General features: G+C 41.6%; 2 protein-coding genes across 2 annotated transcripts in view; both read right to left on the bottom strand.

The window, feature by feature from the left end:
* The window catches only part of dock5 (dedicator of cytokinesis 5), a 33713-nt gene extending 26001 nt beyond the window's left edge, over positions 1-7712 (bottom strand). Inside the window, exons 1-3 of the mRNA XM_020093954.2 lie at positions 7518-7712; positions 276-359; positions 9-49 (exon numbers count right to left, since the gene is read on the bottom strand). Coding sequence (XP_019949513.1) covers positions 9-49; positions 276-359; positions 7518-7560 — 168 coding nt within the window. The 5' untranslated portion in view covers positions 7561-7712. The remainder of the gene's footprint in view (positions 1-8; positions 50-275; positions 360-7517) is intronic.
* Positions 7713-15130: 7418 nt separating this feature from the next.
* Positions 15131-17789, bottom strand: neflb (neurofilament light chain b). Its single transcript, XM_020093618.2, has 4 exons — positions 16654-17789; positions 16371-16495; positions 15796-16277; positions 15131-15696 (listed from the first exon to the last, which is right to left on the bottom strand). The coding sequence occupies exons 1-4, from the start codon at positions 17722-17724 to the stop codon at positions 15518-15520; spliced, it is 1857 nt and encodes a 618-aa protein (XP_019949177.2). The 5' UTR covers positions 17725-17789; the 3' UTR covers positions 15131-15517.
* Positions 17790-18012: the final 223 nt, after the last annotated feature.

The raw sequence follows: 18012 nt of genomic DNA, 5'->3' as shown, positions 1-18012 counted from the left end.
GCCCTTACCCTCTGTGATTTCTTGCGTAGCGTGTAGCCTCTATACCAGCCTGAGGAGATACAAATGAATAGAGAAACATACAACAGTGAGTTTGGGTGATGAAAATCCAACCTGTCAGGAGGACAATGTGCTGAACTCATTTACATTATCATGTACTGCATATTAAGCGCCGGGGCTAGTTTAACATTTTATCTAAGTTCCCAGAGTCATATTGCACAGAAGAAGGATGTGTCGGGCGATGTGTCAGGGCGTGTTGTGCGTTCAGCTTCACTCACCTTCCAATTTCTCAAGTATGTGCACCGTGTCCCCCACCTGTAGACACAGCTCCTGCTCACCACTGGGCTCATAATTGTAGATTGCTGAAGGACAAAGCAGGGCCGTCTCATTATGAGAGGAAAACACAACATTCAGAAACTTACTGAATAACAAAGAAAAAAGGTTTTCAGTCGCCAGTTTGACTGACGAGTTTTTGTTCTTCCTCAAGGTCCAGTGGATTAAGAAAAAAACTCCAAATCCCCTTTTCAATCACTCACAGAGGAGAAATCACGTTTTTTTTTAAAGTTTTGGATCAGAGGTTTTTGCAGTCTCCCCCTGGAAACGGAAACCAATTCACCCTCCCCATCGCAGAATTCTGACTTGCAGGCGAAGAGGATCTTGATCTTTGATTTATTCCTCATCTAAGAGTGAGACTGTGTGTGTTTGTGCAGGAGGACTGTGACTCAAACCTCTAAAGCATTTTGATGATTCTTAATTGAAACGGATGCCCCGAGGCTGTGTTTAACGTTCCAGTAAATGGACTGTTCTGGAGCAGGTATCCTCAGTGTCAACAGTGAGAGCTTAAGAAGGCGATGGTATCATGCTAATACAGCTGTGGCCTTTCGTCACACTCTGCACGATGTGTTCCTGCCAAATGGCCCACCTGCAAGAGAACCTGCTTTTCCCTAATTTTAGTTTATTAACAGCTCTCCTGGACTCCACTCCTGTAATTGCTTTTTTTTAACTCTCCAACCACGACACTTATGGGACAGATCACAAACACACACATGCAAAACCCAGAGAGACATTGCAAAAGAGACACCTTGCCAAACAACACTGTAGCAAAGGTCTTTGTCAGGACTTGAGGGAGCTGCAATAGCATGCAGCAACTCATACTCATAGCGAGATAGAGGAACTATGAAAAGAGCTCTGCCCTGACTTGCATGGTGATAATGCTTCTTGCTGGAGGCCAGATTTCACAGCACGCTACAACTAGCTCAGCTTATCACACCTCCGTCTGAATACCTAAACTTGACATAACATTGCATGCCACTACCCTTCCCGCACCATGACTTCCTCCTCAACAATAAATGTCTCTAACTTCCCCATAAAACTAATTTGCACGGACAGCCATTACCATAAAGAATCCAATTTAAAGCTGAAATGGTCTCTTAAAGTACTAGGTTAGGCCCATATTGGATATGTTTAACCTCACCTGTACAGGTTACTGTGAAAAAAACAATAACTCTCTCAACATCTGGCTCTCAACAATTGCTTCCAACCACTCCCAGGTCAAACAACTCTGCAATAAACATGGGTTTTTATAAGCTCCGGCTCAAATCTGCAGTGATCCAAACAGGACACCTGGGCGAACGCGCTAATTTAGCAAGACAGCAAAGTGTGAGAGCGCTTCAGTTTTTGGTGCATTTTTCAATGTCAAACATGATGCACTCGGGGCACCAGCCAGAGCAATATGGAATGAAACGCGCACTCAAGAAATGACATCTTCCTCTGGTCAAGCTGAGAGTGACAATGGTCCATTCACCAAGATGACACAGTGTGGCAAGAGCGTGGCATTACGCCAATGACTGGAAACCAGTTGAGCGCGTTGGGATGCCACACTGCCTCAGCTCGATTCAACAGTCTAGGCCTTGGCAGCACCACTCATCTGATACAACTCTGAGACACACTATCTCCCTCTTCAACTTGAAATACTGACGGCAGAGCTGTTGTTGTAAATACCGATCTGCTCAGGTTTAACTTAATGTGCATACTAATGGTAAATCCAAGTCAGCCTGATTCACTCTGAATGATTTATCACACGGGTGGATTTGATTAAATTAAAGTATTTAAGAAACACAGCAGTTGAGCTGTTTGAGCAGCTGCTGGCAGCTCATCAACGTTAACAAAATGCAATGACAGACTATTGTTCTCATCACTCACTGGATGTGAAAAGAAAACATAAACAAATATTACTAGTTGTGACAATGACAGAAAACACACACAAAAAGTGGGAAATAGTACAAGATACATGAATCAACCCGGAAACATGATGTTCCAATACCAGCATTGGACATAATACACCAAAAATGCCAGGTTGGGCATTGGCAAGTATGCAAATCGGCCCAGTACCATGTCTTTGAAGTATATTAGTTTCATCCACATCCAGTGTAGTATTAGCCAGAGCTAGCTAAAATCAGCTTTTTGGTAATATTCAAGCTGGAAAGTCCCACAAATAAAACTGCAACCTGTGCCATATAATAACACTAACAATAGGCAATAATCATCCATCACTACCATACAAGGTAACTTGCATAAAACTGGTAAAATAGGTTATATAAGTTGAAATTTTCATTAATGCACTGGTATCGGATCGGTACTGAGTATTAAGTTTAGGTATCTGGAAGGGAAAAATGGTAGTAGAAGATCTTTTCTTGAACATACAACTGTAGAGGAAGATGGGAGCACTTCATTCATTGTGATTGTCAGGTAAAAAGCCTTCAGTCTATTCCATGAAACAAGCTAGAAGGGTACTCAGAGAGCACATACCTCCATCAAGCCTGATTGTAATTTGTGCTTGGCACAGAACAAGTTACCGACTTAGCATGATTCTTACTGTAGTTTGTCGTAAACCCATCTGTAGTTCTGTTTAGAACCATTTCACGAACAAATGTATGCCCTGTATTTAAAAAAAATACTAAAAATCGGACTCACCCAAGCACCGTTTCTGATGAGACTTGAAGAGCTATAATTCTATTTTTGGGATTTTCATTTTTCATTTTAAAAAGCTTGAAGATATTGAAGATATCCTGTACAGGTGACGCGTTGCTGATTTGAATATTTGACATTTATAACCATATCCTTATACATTGAGATATACCTTGTACACAGACATGTTCTGTATCCTTTCTCTCTGTGTTACTGAATAAAGATTACCCTCCCCAAAAATACTTTTTCTGATTTGTAAAATCCAGAACATTGTCGGATTACCGGAATTGCACCAAATTTCACCAGTTCATTACGATATTAGCACTCATATGCCAGATTTTTTTCCATTCAGATTCCTGCCTTTTTTTCTTGAAAATTTGACAAAAACTTCCTGTTTATATAAGTGAAAAATAATATACCTGGATCTCCCCCTTAATTGAATCTGCTCTGAGTTCCATGAGTGCCCATACCCAACCATTCCAGTAAGTTTTAATACAATTAGTTTAGTAGCTTTTGCGTAATTCTGCTAACAGTCAGACAAACAGCAATGAAAACATAACCTCTTTGGCGAGGTAATAAAATAATAAAGCCAGTAATGGCACAGACATATGCCATGTGCAGCAGCAGCAGCAGCAGAAACAAACTCAAAAACTATAATTTTATATGTAAAGAAGAATTACAAAAAGAAAATGTTTAAAACAAACTAATCAACTAAAATAATTTAAATCATAATAGAAAACTAAATGGAGAGAGGTATTTAAAAAAATGATTAGAGCTATGAATTTGTTTAGGTCCTCAGTACAATTCATATCTTATAAAACCTGTGTATCAGTGTGTATTAGACAACTAATTACGAGGGCTAAGAAAGTAGGGATAGGTACAGTATCTCTACAAGAATCATTAGGTAAAAAGCAAGTCTATTAATGTTTGTCTTTGAGCCAATTCTCCTCAGGCATAACATTTTAAAACATAAAGACCTTGGTATTAAAAAAAAGTATTTTCTCATCTCCAGTGTCTAGACAGCCAGAATGATATGTAGCTCTTAAAACAGAACTCCAGCTCATAAGTCCTCATAGGTTATCTACAAATTGGTTAATTCTCAAATTAACAATGCAAATAAACAATCAAGGATGAAAATATTGTGACGAATGGGTCTTTGAATTTGTTTTTCACACCCATGCAGCCTGTAACAACAGCACAGAGATAGACTTAAAGTAGCTTGTCGTTTTAAGGAAACTCACTTGCTATGTATTGCATAATATCACAAAGTGGAAGTTGAGCACTTGAAACAGTTGACAATAATGTGGTTATTATAAGAGGCAGTAGGACTGATTGTAAGGAATTCTCTTTACCTTACCAGTGCAGTACAACATATATATATATATATATATATATATATATATATATATATATATATAACCCCAGGGGTTGCTGCTGGGCACTGATTGTAACAATTATATATTACGGGTCCTCTTCCACTCAGATGTGAAACATGTCTGTTTCGTATTCACTTTGAATATTCACAGAGTATGTAATGCAGAATGATGTATGTGCAGAGGTTGACAGTGGAAGTGCGTCTTCACCTTCATCTGCTGAAAGGACAACGTTTCACCACACGCACCTTAAATCTGAGCTCATGATGTTTATGTATGAGGAGGATTTATGACATCGTAACTAGTTCAGTAGCCAATCGTGGTCCAAGTGATACAAGACTGATGCAGAAACCTGATGTCTCCAGTGCACCCACACTGGCACTGTACATTTCAGTGATGAAGCAGAACACTTGTTTTTTTAACTTTTAAAATAATTTAAGATTTTTGCATTTAGAATTTGTTAGAGAACATTTTTTAAAAGCTATTCAGCACATTATGTAGCATCATCTGTAAAGTTTTCAGACTCAAAATACAGGTTTTAGAAAAAGGATCAAAATCAATGACCAAACATCTTTTTTAAATCCACAAATTTTTCATCTTTATGAAAACCTGCTGCTTGTATTAAGGTTCAGTGTGTACGATTTGGGTGAAAGGGATCTATTCGCAGAAATTTAATATAAAATAATCCTTGTGATGTTTGCACTAGTATGTAATAATCTAAATTGTACAAATTGTTTTTTTCTTTACCCTTTACAGATAAAACCTTTTTATTTACACCTGAAGAGGGTACTCTCTACGGAGGCTGCCATGTTTTTTACAGTAGTCCAAACTTGACAACTTGTGTGTGTTTATGACAACTGAAGGCTCCCAGAGGAGCAGAAACACTTTCATGGATGACAACATTAACATTTTAATGACCACATCGGACTGGTGAATGCAGAAACCATGAATCTGCCATTACCCACAATGCTATTGGATGCTTGTGTAGCCAGCTGTAACAGTCAGGTCACTTTCTTACTCTAGATCCATTTTTTTTTAAATTCTCTAATTTAGAATTTTCTGCTCTACCCAAGGCTGATTTAAGTGACATCATTTGAGATGATTTATCAAACTTCACAGAGTTCCCTCTGGAGCCCCAAAAGGCTTAAAACAACTTGTCTTAGACATGCAGTAAAACTGCCCAACACCTCTAAACACACTTCACATGTAAAATTCCTTCCCCTGGATCACTGTTCTTCACTTCGGACATCTGTGCGCCATAAATATGTCAAGATCATGAAGGCTGTCAAAGAAGGGGGAGCTTTACCTTGGAATGCATTTACACGACCGCTTATTAAGAAAGCCTGGACCAGAAATGTAATAAAGCTGCAGGTTGCCATTATGGATACAAATAATGTATTACTGCAATAAACTAACTAGGGACTGCACATGTTCTTCACCTGATGATTTCACTGCCTCATTTTAGCCTCTGGTGCAGTGCTTGAAAATTAGGGAGCTTTCCTATTATAATGGTGTCACAAATTCACCATAAAGGATTGTGAGATCTTAAGCCCCATATCCACATTTCCCTGTTAGCTAGCATGATATAACTGATATTATCAGGAAGCTAGTGATCTCCTCTGCCATCCCCAAATGTAGTTGCCTGTACTCGAGCACAGCCTGGCTTGACTAATCGGATTAAAAATGTAAGACCTTGTACAGGGTCCGATGGCATTTTAAGGATTAAGTGGAATGTTAGTGACTCCTGCTCTGTTTCTGAGGCGAGTGACAGGAGAAGAGCTCAGTCTACAGAATCAAGCAGAGTAACAGTTTTGAAAAAAAAAAAACAATCCTCAACATCAGCTGCTTAAACAAGGCCACATATGACCAGAAGGGAGGTGTTTCTACTGCACACTAGTGCATATCAACCCGAATCTGTTTGATAAAAGCATTTAAACAGCTAAAAGGCCCAACACACTTTCTGTAAAACCTGAGAAGTCAATAAGGATCCCGGTGAGAACACAGGCGAGTTGTTTTCAGCGCTTTTCTCTGATTCACACCTATAATCCAGAACAAAATCCTATACACTGGGCGTATTCATTATCCCCAGGTGCAAAGTTTTCTTCAAGTACACCATCTTCTGCAGACCAGCACAGCCTGTGTGTGCAAGTGTCTGTAGCTTTAAACTCAGGGGTGAGTCAGAATGGTAACTGATGACCAGCCAACCTGACTGTGCTGACTGTAAAATCAATGCAGTAAACCACAGAAGGGATTGAGACAACAGTTGTGCTGATTTACCTTGAGGGTGTGGAGTCTACCTGATAGCAGGAACACGCATGCATGGTAGTTTGCCTACAAACTCACAGATACACAGGTGGTGGAGCCACACCTTGCTGCAAGTTTTAAAAAAAAAAAAACAGCTGATCTATAAAGTTGACAGGAACTAGGCCTGGTGAGCGATAAAGCAGTATTGATATATTCATTTAATGCTTATGCATTGTGTAAGCGCAGTGAGGAGGTATATATTGATCTACCTCAGATTTGTACTATGTTGTGATTGAAATCCCCCCGGAGCAAAACTCCGATTTTAAACTTAAAAGAAATGATAATGTGACATTTGTCATAATAATTATAGATGTCAACTGGTATGAAAATGAAATCTTTGGCCAAATTGACGAGCTCTATGAAAGAAGCCATAACCATGATCCGTTGTTCTTGACAGTCACAAGTTATTACACTGGTGCAGGGAAGCTCTCAGAGTACAGCTAATACCTCTGGACTGCCCAGTGTCTGTGAGGCACATGTGGGGCCCTGCAGGACTCCTTCAGGGGACTTTGAGGGACCATCCAGCTCAGTGAGGATTCATGTAAGTCCACAGTAGCTCCAGCTAGTCAACTCAGAGAGACTGAGTGTAACAATGACTGGAATGCTCCTTGAACTCTTGGCTTTTTTGGCACATGTTTTCCTCCCCTCCACCTCAGGACAGCAGCACAACTCATTTCTTATTAAATGTCTGGAGCCCCTGACACAAGAAGTAGAAGTTGAGTGAGCCCCGGCAGCAGCCTCCACACACCTCGGGACCAACAACAACAGTCGGTAGTAAATCCTAACTTCACTCAGTCCCGTTTTCCTCCTGAAGTTACCGCAGTAACTGGGAGTTCGCTCGGTGAGCTCTCCTAAACTCACGCAGCCGCAACTTACCGACTCCGTACTTCTCTTTCTTGGTGGGAATCCAGCGGGTCATTGCGCGGAGGATAGAAAGATGGTGGTGGAGCTGGCTGGATTAATAAATTAACTATGTACAGTTGTAGTTAAACGAGGGACGGGCGGCGCGATACCTCCTGCTCGTACAGAGGGCTACAGTTCCGCCATCATGACTCTCAGTGAGGGGAGGGAGGGGAGGACAAACACGGCTGTGGGTGAGGAGAGGAGCGGGGGGAGAGGCGTGACCCACACACACACACACACACACACACACACACACACACACATTCTTATCTCAGTGAGGACACTCTTAGGCATAATGCATTTGCCAGTAACAGTCACTAACCCTAACTGTAACCATCACAACAAAATAGCTAAACCTAATTCTAACCCTAATCTGAACCTAACCTAAACTTTAATCTAACACTAACCTAAACCCAAACCTAACCGTAATCTAAACCTAATTCTAACCCTAACATAAACATAATTCTAACCCTACCCTAAACCTTATTCTAACTCTAACCAAAACATAAATCTAAATATAATTTTAACCATAACCTAAACCCAAATCTAAACCTGATTCTAACCCTATCATAAACCCAAACCTAACCCTAATCTAAACCTAATTCTAACCCTAACCCTAACATAATTCTAATCCTAACCTAAATCTAATTCTAACCCTACCCAAAACATAACTATAACCCTAACATAAATGTAATTCTAACCCTAACCCTAAAACCAAGTCTTAACCCTCAAAAGCAAAAATATCCTCACTTTCCAAAAATATCCTCACTCCGTAAGGTCTATGCCTACAAGTACACACACACACACACACACACACACACACACACACACACACACACACACACACACACACACACACACTTCATTTCATCAGGGGGTCGTCTCTGAGAAGCTATTTTGCCCCAGACACCAGTCAATCGATAGCTGTAATAATTGCTCATAAATCCTCCAATGAGCTAAAATTGAATTCTGAGAAATTACAGTGAGACTGAGAGGACTGGCCCTCGCTTTGCTTCAAGGACTCCTCATGCTGTTGAACAACCACACATGTGATATCATGGAGGAGGGTTTAATTATTGTGAACCACAGCTATAAATCAACTGGTGCATCGTTAATAAATTATCACCAGGTTATGGTTTTTCATCTAAAAGGAGGTTCAATTGCAAACTCTATGAATTCTGTGCACTCTGGCTGACTTCAACAGGCCCCTATTGTGGTACATATGAGGGAGCATAACTGGGCCTGAAGACCTGAGACATTATAATAAAAAAAGTATGTATTTTAATTAACCATGCAGACAGTTTCTTACAAGCAACACAAATAATTGTTTGGAAAAGAATATGGCCAAAGGCGATTGTGCTGGAACACATCAATGAGACTGTTGGCTTTAATTTAAATGTCATTTAATAATGGTCAGTATATTATAAATGAAGTTCAGCGCCCTTTGTCCCTGAAGTAATTTACAGCTGCTAGCTAAGACCTGGTAGCCCACTTAGCCTTCTGTTTGCCCATGGTGTATGTGTGTGTGTGTGTTTATGTGTGTTCTGCTGCAACTGGTCAGCCAAATGGTGCTGTCAGTAATGTTCAGCCATCCACTGCTTATGTTGTCGATCCCCTTTGACGGATTGATGTCAGTTTTTTCCAACTATTGTGTTGTGGCTGCTTTAAAATACAGCTCAACTACAACACAACACAACACTAGACAACAGGGTCTGACAAAAAACTGAAATAGAATTCTGTTATTTTGCAGGATAGAGCTTTTGACAACCGCAAAATAACAACAGCAAATGCTAAACAGCATCATCACAGACTTTTTAAAGGCTAAAACTTAAATAGGAAGACTGACATTCTATAAATTCTGCAGGCAGATAATGCCTCCGTCAAGGCCCAACTGTCCTCTCATACAACCACATTTAACTTAACTCAATCTGGATTTTTATTTGGATGTGCAACAAATTGCACATGCTCTTAAATATTGGTTCCTCAAATATTCTTGATTTCTTTTACCACGACTCATGAATTATTCTCTGAGTAATCAACAAAAATGTTGAAAAACATCCTAGCTCACAATGTAATGTGAATGTAAAGAAAGTGGATTTCCGGATCCAACCCCCTGTTTTCTGGTTATCCGTATACTGTAGTTGTTGCATCATCTTGCTAACAAACAAACCAGCCATTAAATGGACAAAGGTTAAAACAAAACCTCCTTGGTGGAATTTATGTTTGGTGGGGCTTATGTTTTCCCCACAGCACAAAAAAATGTGACATGAAACAGCAAATCTCTGCTCCTGCTCCTGTGACCTATCAGTGCCTTGTCTTTCTGCGACATGTTTGACAGATCTTACACAGCCAAAAGAAATTCACATTGATAGAGCTCATCCTGAAAATTGGCTAAAGGATGTGTTTTCTGCAACGGCATGTAAGATTTCTAAGGTAATAGGACTTGAGCTGCTCTACCCAAGATTACAGTGACCTACTTCTGACTGAGCTGTCAGAGCTCACTGAGTATTTGAATTTTGTTGAATGGGGGTCCTCAGGTCTGCTCATGCTTTTTTTCACCCCTGATTCTCTTTAGTCCTTTTGTAGAATCTCGCACAACTCATATCAAAAATGAAGAAGTTAAAAAAAAAACATTAAATCTCTAAAAAGGAATACAATATTGCCATCACCTGACTGCATTGTGCTATTGCATATAAAAGACTGGTGTGTGATACTGGTGCTGTGCCACAGTGTAAATGTCTGCTTCAGTAAAGTAACTCTTGACTCTTCTCCCCACAGAATCATTAAAGAGAAATCATACAATTCAGGTGGCAGTGTTCTGGTCATGAGTGTGTGTCTGCATGCATTGTTTAGTGTGTGGGACATGCTTAACAAGCAAAGTTGAACTCAAGTTCATCTGGAGTTGAACATTTCATAATAGGAGTCGACAACCTTAGCCTCTGCAGGAAATCCACACACATCTAAGCTGGATCTGATTGTGTCAGGTCATATCATACACTCAATCAGCTTTTAATAGAAAGAAAAAAGAAATGTAACCTATGTGCAAAAAACATGCACATGTATGTGAAATCATGGATGGGTGGATGGGTGGATGGGTGGATAGATAGATAGATAGATATAAAAAGATGAAGCTGCATGCTGTGTCTGTTCTGAAACAAGTTTATCCTGTTAACTTTGCCTCAGGTCTCCTCAGTGTGTTGCCGAACAGACACACACATAAATTAACATTTAAAATGAAAACTGAAATAATAATGCATTTGCTTCATGCCCCCTACCTTCCTGCACTCTAGAGCATTTTGTGTGCTTATATGCTTGACTGCATTTTCTTGTCCTTTCTTTTTTCCATGTGTTTTGTTTGTAGGTAGGTTGGTAGGTAGGTAGTAAGGTGGTAGGTAAGTAGGTACTGGTTGGTAGGTAGTTATTTAGGAGCTAGGTAGGTAGGTATCTAGGTAGGTGTGTCACCGAACAGAGACACATACATTTAAGAAGAAAACTGAAATAATAATACATTTGCCCCCTACCCTCCACCTCCCTGCACTCTAGAGCATTTGATTAGTGTTTGTGTGTATACATGCTTGACTGCATGTGCCTCTCCCTTCTCTCTGTGTGTGTTTTGTTTTTATGGGATGCTGAAAGATGAAGCACACAGAGCATCTGCATGAAATGTAGCATATAAATAAACCTCGACCTGCCTGCACTGTTATTCAATGGCTAACATTACTAAAGCCAGTGAACTGTGATGGTAAATGGAGTGCATATATAGCACTATTCTACTGGTAACCACCTACAAATCACATCTGCCCATTCACAAACTGAGAGACAACTTAAGGATTAGGACACACAAGAAGAGCTGGGGATCAGACCCACTCACCTTCTGATTAGCAACCAATCTACTCTATCTCCTGAGCCAAAGCCATCCACATAATGGGAGGAGCTGTACGAGACTTGAAAGGCCTTTGAGTGGTAGGGCTCTAAACGCTGGTCGTTGGTCCCTCCGAGGTGAGACAACATCAGACTAAAGGCCTAATGGATTTATGGGTCGGCTGCCAGGATTTTGGGACGTAGAAGCAAATGGAGCCTCAGCATCCACCTGGCTCTCTGGCAGCAGGATCAGGTAAGAGCTGAGCTGTTGTGTGGATGGGTCAATGCACTATCTGTGCACAAACACTCAACATTCAGGGGCAGTTCATTTGCATTCAAATTTTGTTGCAGGAAGTCAAATCCTTGTTTTTCTAGGTCTGGCTGCATAAAGTCGGATCTGGCCCGTGTGTCACTCATGTTGACTGTGTGATGAAGGAAGCCATTCATAGTTTTCAGATTTTTAAACATGTATTGTGATGCATCTTTTGTGTTTTAATTGTGAGAGAATTGCCGCCTGAAGAAACAGCATGACTTAGTGTTAATGAATGTGATTACAGCACCAGTCTTCTGCAGGTATGCGGGGTGACCACATTTATATCCACAAGTCTAATATCTCACTTCAAGGTTGTGATGCATGAGGGAAGATGTGCCCTGTGGCTGCCCCATCCCCACATTTGTCTCCATCTGACTCAGTGAAGCGTCCTTTGTAACACAGCAGTGGGTTTGCACCCCAGGTAAAGCAATTACCTATTTTTAGAGCCAGAGTGCCATATCTTTAAATGAACAGTCTGATGTCTTCTGTCTTCGGGGCCGATGCAAAGGCTTGTTTGACAGAGGCTTTTAATTAGGTGGCTCCCTCAGATCAGCAGAGGGAGCCACAACTCTTATCTGAGACTACCTCTGTGAAAACAAAGCGTGGGCCTTGTGACAGGCTGAGAGGCAGACTGCAGCGTGACCAGCCCCGTCTGCAGTCTGGACCACAGCCTGAGAGGAGTGCACACACCGCACCCATCATTAAATAAATAACGTAATGAGGACGACAAGTGTTTCCCTCAAGGTGAAGAAGATATAATCTCTCCCAAAGACACAGGGAGCATTAACTCTGTTTTTGATTAAAAGTAATGAATATAAATAAACGTTTTCTTGTACTGATGTCTACATTAGGGTACAACAAACTGCAACAAACTTAAATGTTGTAATGTGGGCCTGACTACACATCAAATAACAAAAACTGTTTCTCAGATTTGCAGATCAGATTTCAGACTAAATCCGTGTTTCAGTGTATCTGTATCCGAAATGTAATACGCATCTGTTGTAATAGAAAGCTAATATTCTCCTCCTTACATAGATAGTGTTTCATGACTCCGGGACGACTCCCATCATTAGATTTATATAATGTATTATTATCTGCTTAATGTGGACTTCACATCAACTGAGCAGGTACACAGCAATATACACAGCAATAGCAATATACAGTTAATGTAGTATTTTGTCTTTAACAACAGGTCAACCTTTATTTAATTTAAAATGTTTACCCAGTTACTTTTTATTTTCTTTATCCTCTATATAACTCTTATTAATTTCCTTTTAAATGCTTTTTTCTATTATCTTATGTTGCTATTTCATCATGAAGCACTTTAAATTGCCTTGTTGTTGAATACATAGATAAATTTCCCTTGCCTTACTATACAGCATTAGTACATTTCTGAAATTATATTCTGGTTAATTCTGGTCTTCTGTGTATATATACTCGTATTATTGATATATTGTATTGTGCTGCCATACACCAGTGACAGATGTGTTTCTATCAATGTCTGCATTATTGGATAAGAAAGGTTTAAATCATCAATCTTGAAATATTTAGGTGTGGTGATTCAAACCATGCCAGACATGAAATATAATATGTTTTTTGACATGTTAAAATCGTTAAGGTACAAGACAAACAACTAATTAAATCGATTTTAAGGTACAATTCTGTTGCTTTTTTCTGTTCTATCTTTTAACAAGAATCTCGGGCAGAAGCCTCCTGCTGCATCTTGAGGTTTTTGTTTTCCATCAAACGAGTGATGCATATTGGAGGTCCTGGTGGGTCTATGTGATGGGCCTACATCCCTCTGACATAGTGTCTGCCCACAAGAGGCAGAGAGTTATGAGATTTATATATATTGGCGTATGTATGTGACGTGTGAAATAGGAGGGTGAAACTCAATATCTGAGGGATGAAAGGTGATGAAAATCTGTATTGAAAATAATACAGCTTTTACTTTGATATGCTACGTTTGCAGGGGATCTGTTTCCCACTGTACGCTGAGACGCACACACACACACACACAGACACACACACAGACACACACACACACACACACACACACCCCTGCAAGCCTCCCCTAACTGTATGCGACACCAATATGTGCACCTGAGGGTGTAGCTATACATCCGGCTGGTGGTTTACAATAACGCAGAGCTCTATCACATGCTTCAGCATTGTCACTGCAGGTGGTTTGAGTTTTGAAAGCCAGCCAGGCCAGCACTATATCATTAGTGTACTTTCAATCAATAAGGAAACATTTACTATATTGCTATCTGTTCCATTGGTGAGAGGTTTGTGTAAGAGAAGCCAAATTCAATGCAAAGCAGCATTGCTAATGATTAAACTGAGTGCTCTGCTGGACTGGGCTCTGGTCTCATACTGTAGCTGCCAGGAGCAACAGAAGGAGGAGGATAATGTAGTCTAGCTCTGGGTGGGGTAATCTGAGGACATGGAGGATGGAGGGGGGGGGGGGGAGGACCAGCAGAATGCATATACTGTGTAGATAAGGGAATCGCCTTGACACATGCAAGGTTGGCTAGAAGAAGTCCCATATGCAAGAAAGTGTAGTTATTATCTTGTGTTACATTTATTATTAGTTGGAGAGGAGTGTGTATGTGTTTGTGTGTGTGTGTGTGTGTGTGTGTGCGTGCATGGGCTTCGTTATTTGTGTGACAGGGATTGAATCTCTGCAGGTGCCTAAAGGAAGCCCCTGGCCTCTCCACCACTTTGTTAAGTAAAAAAAAAAAGTCTCTTTCAAGGTTTAGTGCAGTGAGTACTTTACCCCCCTGTCTTTCTTGCTGTCCTGCGTGAGTTGACACTTGGCCAGATTCTTTGGTGCAGCAGACTAGCTGAGTCATAAAGGTTTCAGTGCAGCCTGATTTATGGACAGTGGTGTGGACGAGGGTGAGGCAGCAGGAGAAAAACTCTGGTGTCAGCTCCACCGATCACACAGGAGACTGTACACAGGCACAGGACGGGACAGGGACGACCTGCTGACTTGAGATAAAGACTTAAACACTACTGCAATTCACCTCTTTCAGGCCAGACTTGGATTTAGCAGAGTCGAGAGAAATATAATGAGGCTTTATTGGCAGATCATGTCAACATTGTGAAGTTTAGTTCTGTCTGAAAGTGATACAGTGATTTCATGTTTCATTAGTTGTTCAGACTTGCTGACTTTGCTGCAGCCCTCTCTTCTGATCAGGTTTATCAATATAGATAAACATTATTAGCACTTGGGCAGCAATGTGCTTTTCCCATCAACCCCAATTAACATTCTACAAGAAAGTCATAGCACTGAAACATTGAACATTTTCTGCTGTTGTCTTTATTTTTTTGCTAAATGTGACTTAATTTGAAACTTAACTGCAATAGTTCCTATAAGTACATGAAATGAAAAGTCCGGCTCCAGCTCTATGTTTGACAAGGCTTCAAGGCTTTATTGGAGGTCAAGGCAGCACATCATAGTCACACAGTGAGGACTTGAAGTATAAGGCATTTCAAACTGGGCATTGCACAAACAGAAAGTCGTACAGGCATGTTATCAGTGGCAGTAACGCACACGGGTGTTTGCAAACAAATCTCCACAAAGCAGAAATTCTACTCCAGACATATCCCTGTTTTTATCAGTTAATTGATTTGCATTTAAGTTGTTTCATTACTGGTATGCATGTGTGTGTACATGCAATGTATCACTCAGATTAATCATGTTCAGACGAGCTTCACTTATTTCAAGATATTCTCATTTGGTTCCTTTAACTGCAGGCTAGCAGGTGTTTTTAATTTTTTAAAGCAGGTATATTTAAACTTTTTTATCTGTTGGTTTCTCCACCACCTCTTTTTTCTCAGTTTCCTCCTCCTTCTTCTCACCCTCTTCATCACCCTCTTTCTCCTTCTGCTCAGCATCATCCTCTTCCTCAAGTTGGCTCTCCTCTCCTCGATGCTCCTCGTCTTCCTTGGCTTCATCCTCTGCTTCCCCCTCTTCATCCCCAAAATTACATGAGGGAAAAAAGAAAAAGTTAGAATTAGCTCATGTCTACACACGTGCATGTGACAGTTCAACAAAATTACCACACCCACCTTGTTCATCTGCTTCTTCCTCTCCCTCCTTCTTTTCCTCCACCTCTTCCTCACCTTCTGCTCCCTGCTCATCCACCCCCTCTTCTCCCTGCCCCTCTTCCTCCTCCTTCTCTTCTTCTCCCTGATCCTCTTCCTCCTCCTTCTCTTCCTCCTCCTTCTCTTCTTCTTCCTGCTCCTCTTCCTCCTCCTTCTCTTCTTCTTCCACCTGATCCTCCTCCTCTTCAACCTGCTCTTCCTCCTCATCTTGAGGAGGGCTGGCCTCAGCTTGATGTGCTTGGCTTGCAGATATTGTCTCCTCTGTGGAGAAGGATGGAGAGTAAAAGCGGGAGCTCAGCAGGTATGGCGGTGCGGAGCTCAGCTGAGACTGCATGTAGATCTGTGTTCTTCCATAAGATGGAGTGGCGTACATGGCTTGGGAGTAAATGCTGGCAGACCCTGGGCTCGCCACATTTAAACGGTTCTCTTCTCCTTCAAGGAGCTTCCTAATGGAATAAGACACATGAAATAATATAGTGAACTTTTTGCGTTCCAACACAGGAAAGAGTAAAATATTAATCTATCATATAAGATTATACCTGTAGGCTGCTATTTCAATATCCAAGGCCATCTTCACATTCAAGAGGTCCTGATAATCTTTCAAGTAGCGAGCCATGTCATTCTTGTTTGCCCTCAACTCGTCCTCCAGCTGACTTATTGTATCCTGTATAGAAAAAATGTGACATATTAGTGGCATGTTATGGGATGATTGGAGTCTGAGTTTAATTTTCAAAACATTCTCATGAATCTTCAGTAAGTTACTATTTGTAACACAGTGATACTTTTATCCCTATTATTTATTTATGTATCTCTGTTGCTCACCTGCAGTGCAGAGATCTCAGCACTCTGTTTTTCCTCCACTTCCTGCAGTTGGTTCTCCAGAGCTTGGTTCATGCCATGGCCGGCATCAATCTCCAGCATCCTGGCTTTGAGGAGCCGGCGGTATTCTCCCACCTCATCTTTGGCATTTTTTACATTCTCAGTGTTGCGTGCAGAGCCAACTGTCATCACATTCATCTTGTTGCAGAACCACTCTTCAGCTGACTGTAGGTTGTGTTGTGCCAGCTTTTCATACTGCACCCGGATGTCACGGAGAGCGGCAGATAGGTCAGGTTTGGCAACCTCCATCTCCACCGATACCTCGGCGCTGTACTGTATCTGGGCCTGCAGCTCTGCAATCTCACTCTCGCAGAGGCGCTTCAGGAAAGCCATCTCTTCCAGCAGGGTCCCGACTCTTTTCTCGAGTTCGGCCTGGCCCAGTGCAGCATCATCTCTTTCCTTTCTGGCATCGAGGAGCCTGCCCTCTGCTTCTGCTCTGCCCAGCACTTCATCCTCATAGCGTTTATCCAGGTTGTTCAGCACATTCTCCATCTCATCCCTGCGATCTTGGGCAGCTTGCTTCTCATGGCGAGCTTCTTCCACAGCAGCATGGAGCTGGCGGAGCTCATGCTCATACAGGGCCCGGAGGTTGGATGGCTCTGTCTGCCTCTGCCTGAGCAGCAGCAGCTCAGTCTCCAGCAACTTGTTCTGCTGCTCCAATTCATGGACCCGGTCAATGAAGCTTGCAAAACGGTCATTCAGGCCCTGCAGCTCAGCCTTCTCCTGGGTCCTCAAGGTTTTGAACTCAGTGCTGACCTGGGCTGCTTGTTCAAGGCGTAGCTCAGTTGCAGCTGCAGACACCGGAGCAGAAAGCACTGAGGAGTAGCTGGAGGTAACTCGGGAATACGCTGGATAACTTCTGCGTGAGGATGTGTAGGAAGATATTGGGGCAGAGTGGCTGGAGTAGGCAGACCTAGATCCTATTCCTCCACCTCCTCCATATCCTGCACTGCGCACCGCCACTCTCCTCTTGTAAGTGGAGGGGAAATAAGGGTCAAAGCCGATAGAAGTCATGATTGCAGAGACAGGCAGCTCCGTGTCTGGGAATGTAGCTGGGTTGTCTGCACAGTGAATCTGCATTACTCTGGCTTTTATAGAGCCAGTAATGACTGTGACGTAAGCTTTTTTTTTTGCAGGCATGCTGACAGAAGGAATTGATAATGGTGCCAGCCATCCAGTCTCAGCCAAGGAAGAGATGGGGTGTGGTGAGAATGAGTGTGCGGGATGGAGGAGGCAGGGATGGGCAGTGAAGAAACACAGGACTGCAACACAGGGTCAGTGAGGACAGTATACCACAAAAAC

This window comes from Paralichthys olivaceus, chromosome 4 (genome assembly GCF_024713975.1).
Source record: "Paralichthys olivaceus isolate ysfri-2021 chromosome 4, ASM2471397v2, whole genome shotgun sequence".
NCBI lineage: Eukaryota > Metazoa > Chordata > Actinopteri > Pleuronectiformes > Paralichthyidae > Paralichthys > Paralichthys olivaceus.
Note: the sequence above shows the minus strand (reverse complement) of the source record. Positions and strands in the feature narration are given on the sequence as shown.

Bases quoted from the DNA above. Each gene is read 5' to 3' on its own strand.
- neflb (XM_020093618.2), bottom strand. From the start codon at position 17,724: ATGACTTCTATCGGCTTTGACCCTTATTTCCCCTCCACTTACAAGAGG. The intron at 16,278-16,370 runs GTATAATCTTAT...TTATTCCATTAG, and splicing joins ATTGAAATAGCAGCCTACAG to GAAGCTCCTTGAAGGAGAAG. The intron at 15,697-15,795 runs GTGGGTGTGGTA...TTGGGGATGAAG, and splicing joins GGAAGAAGCAGATGAACAAG to AGGGGGAAGCAGAGGATGAA.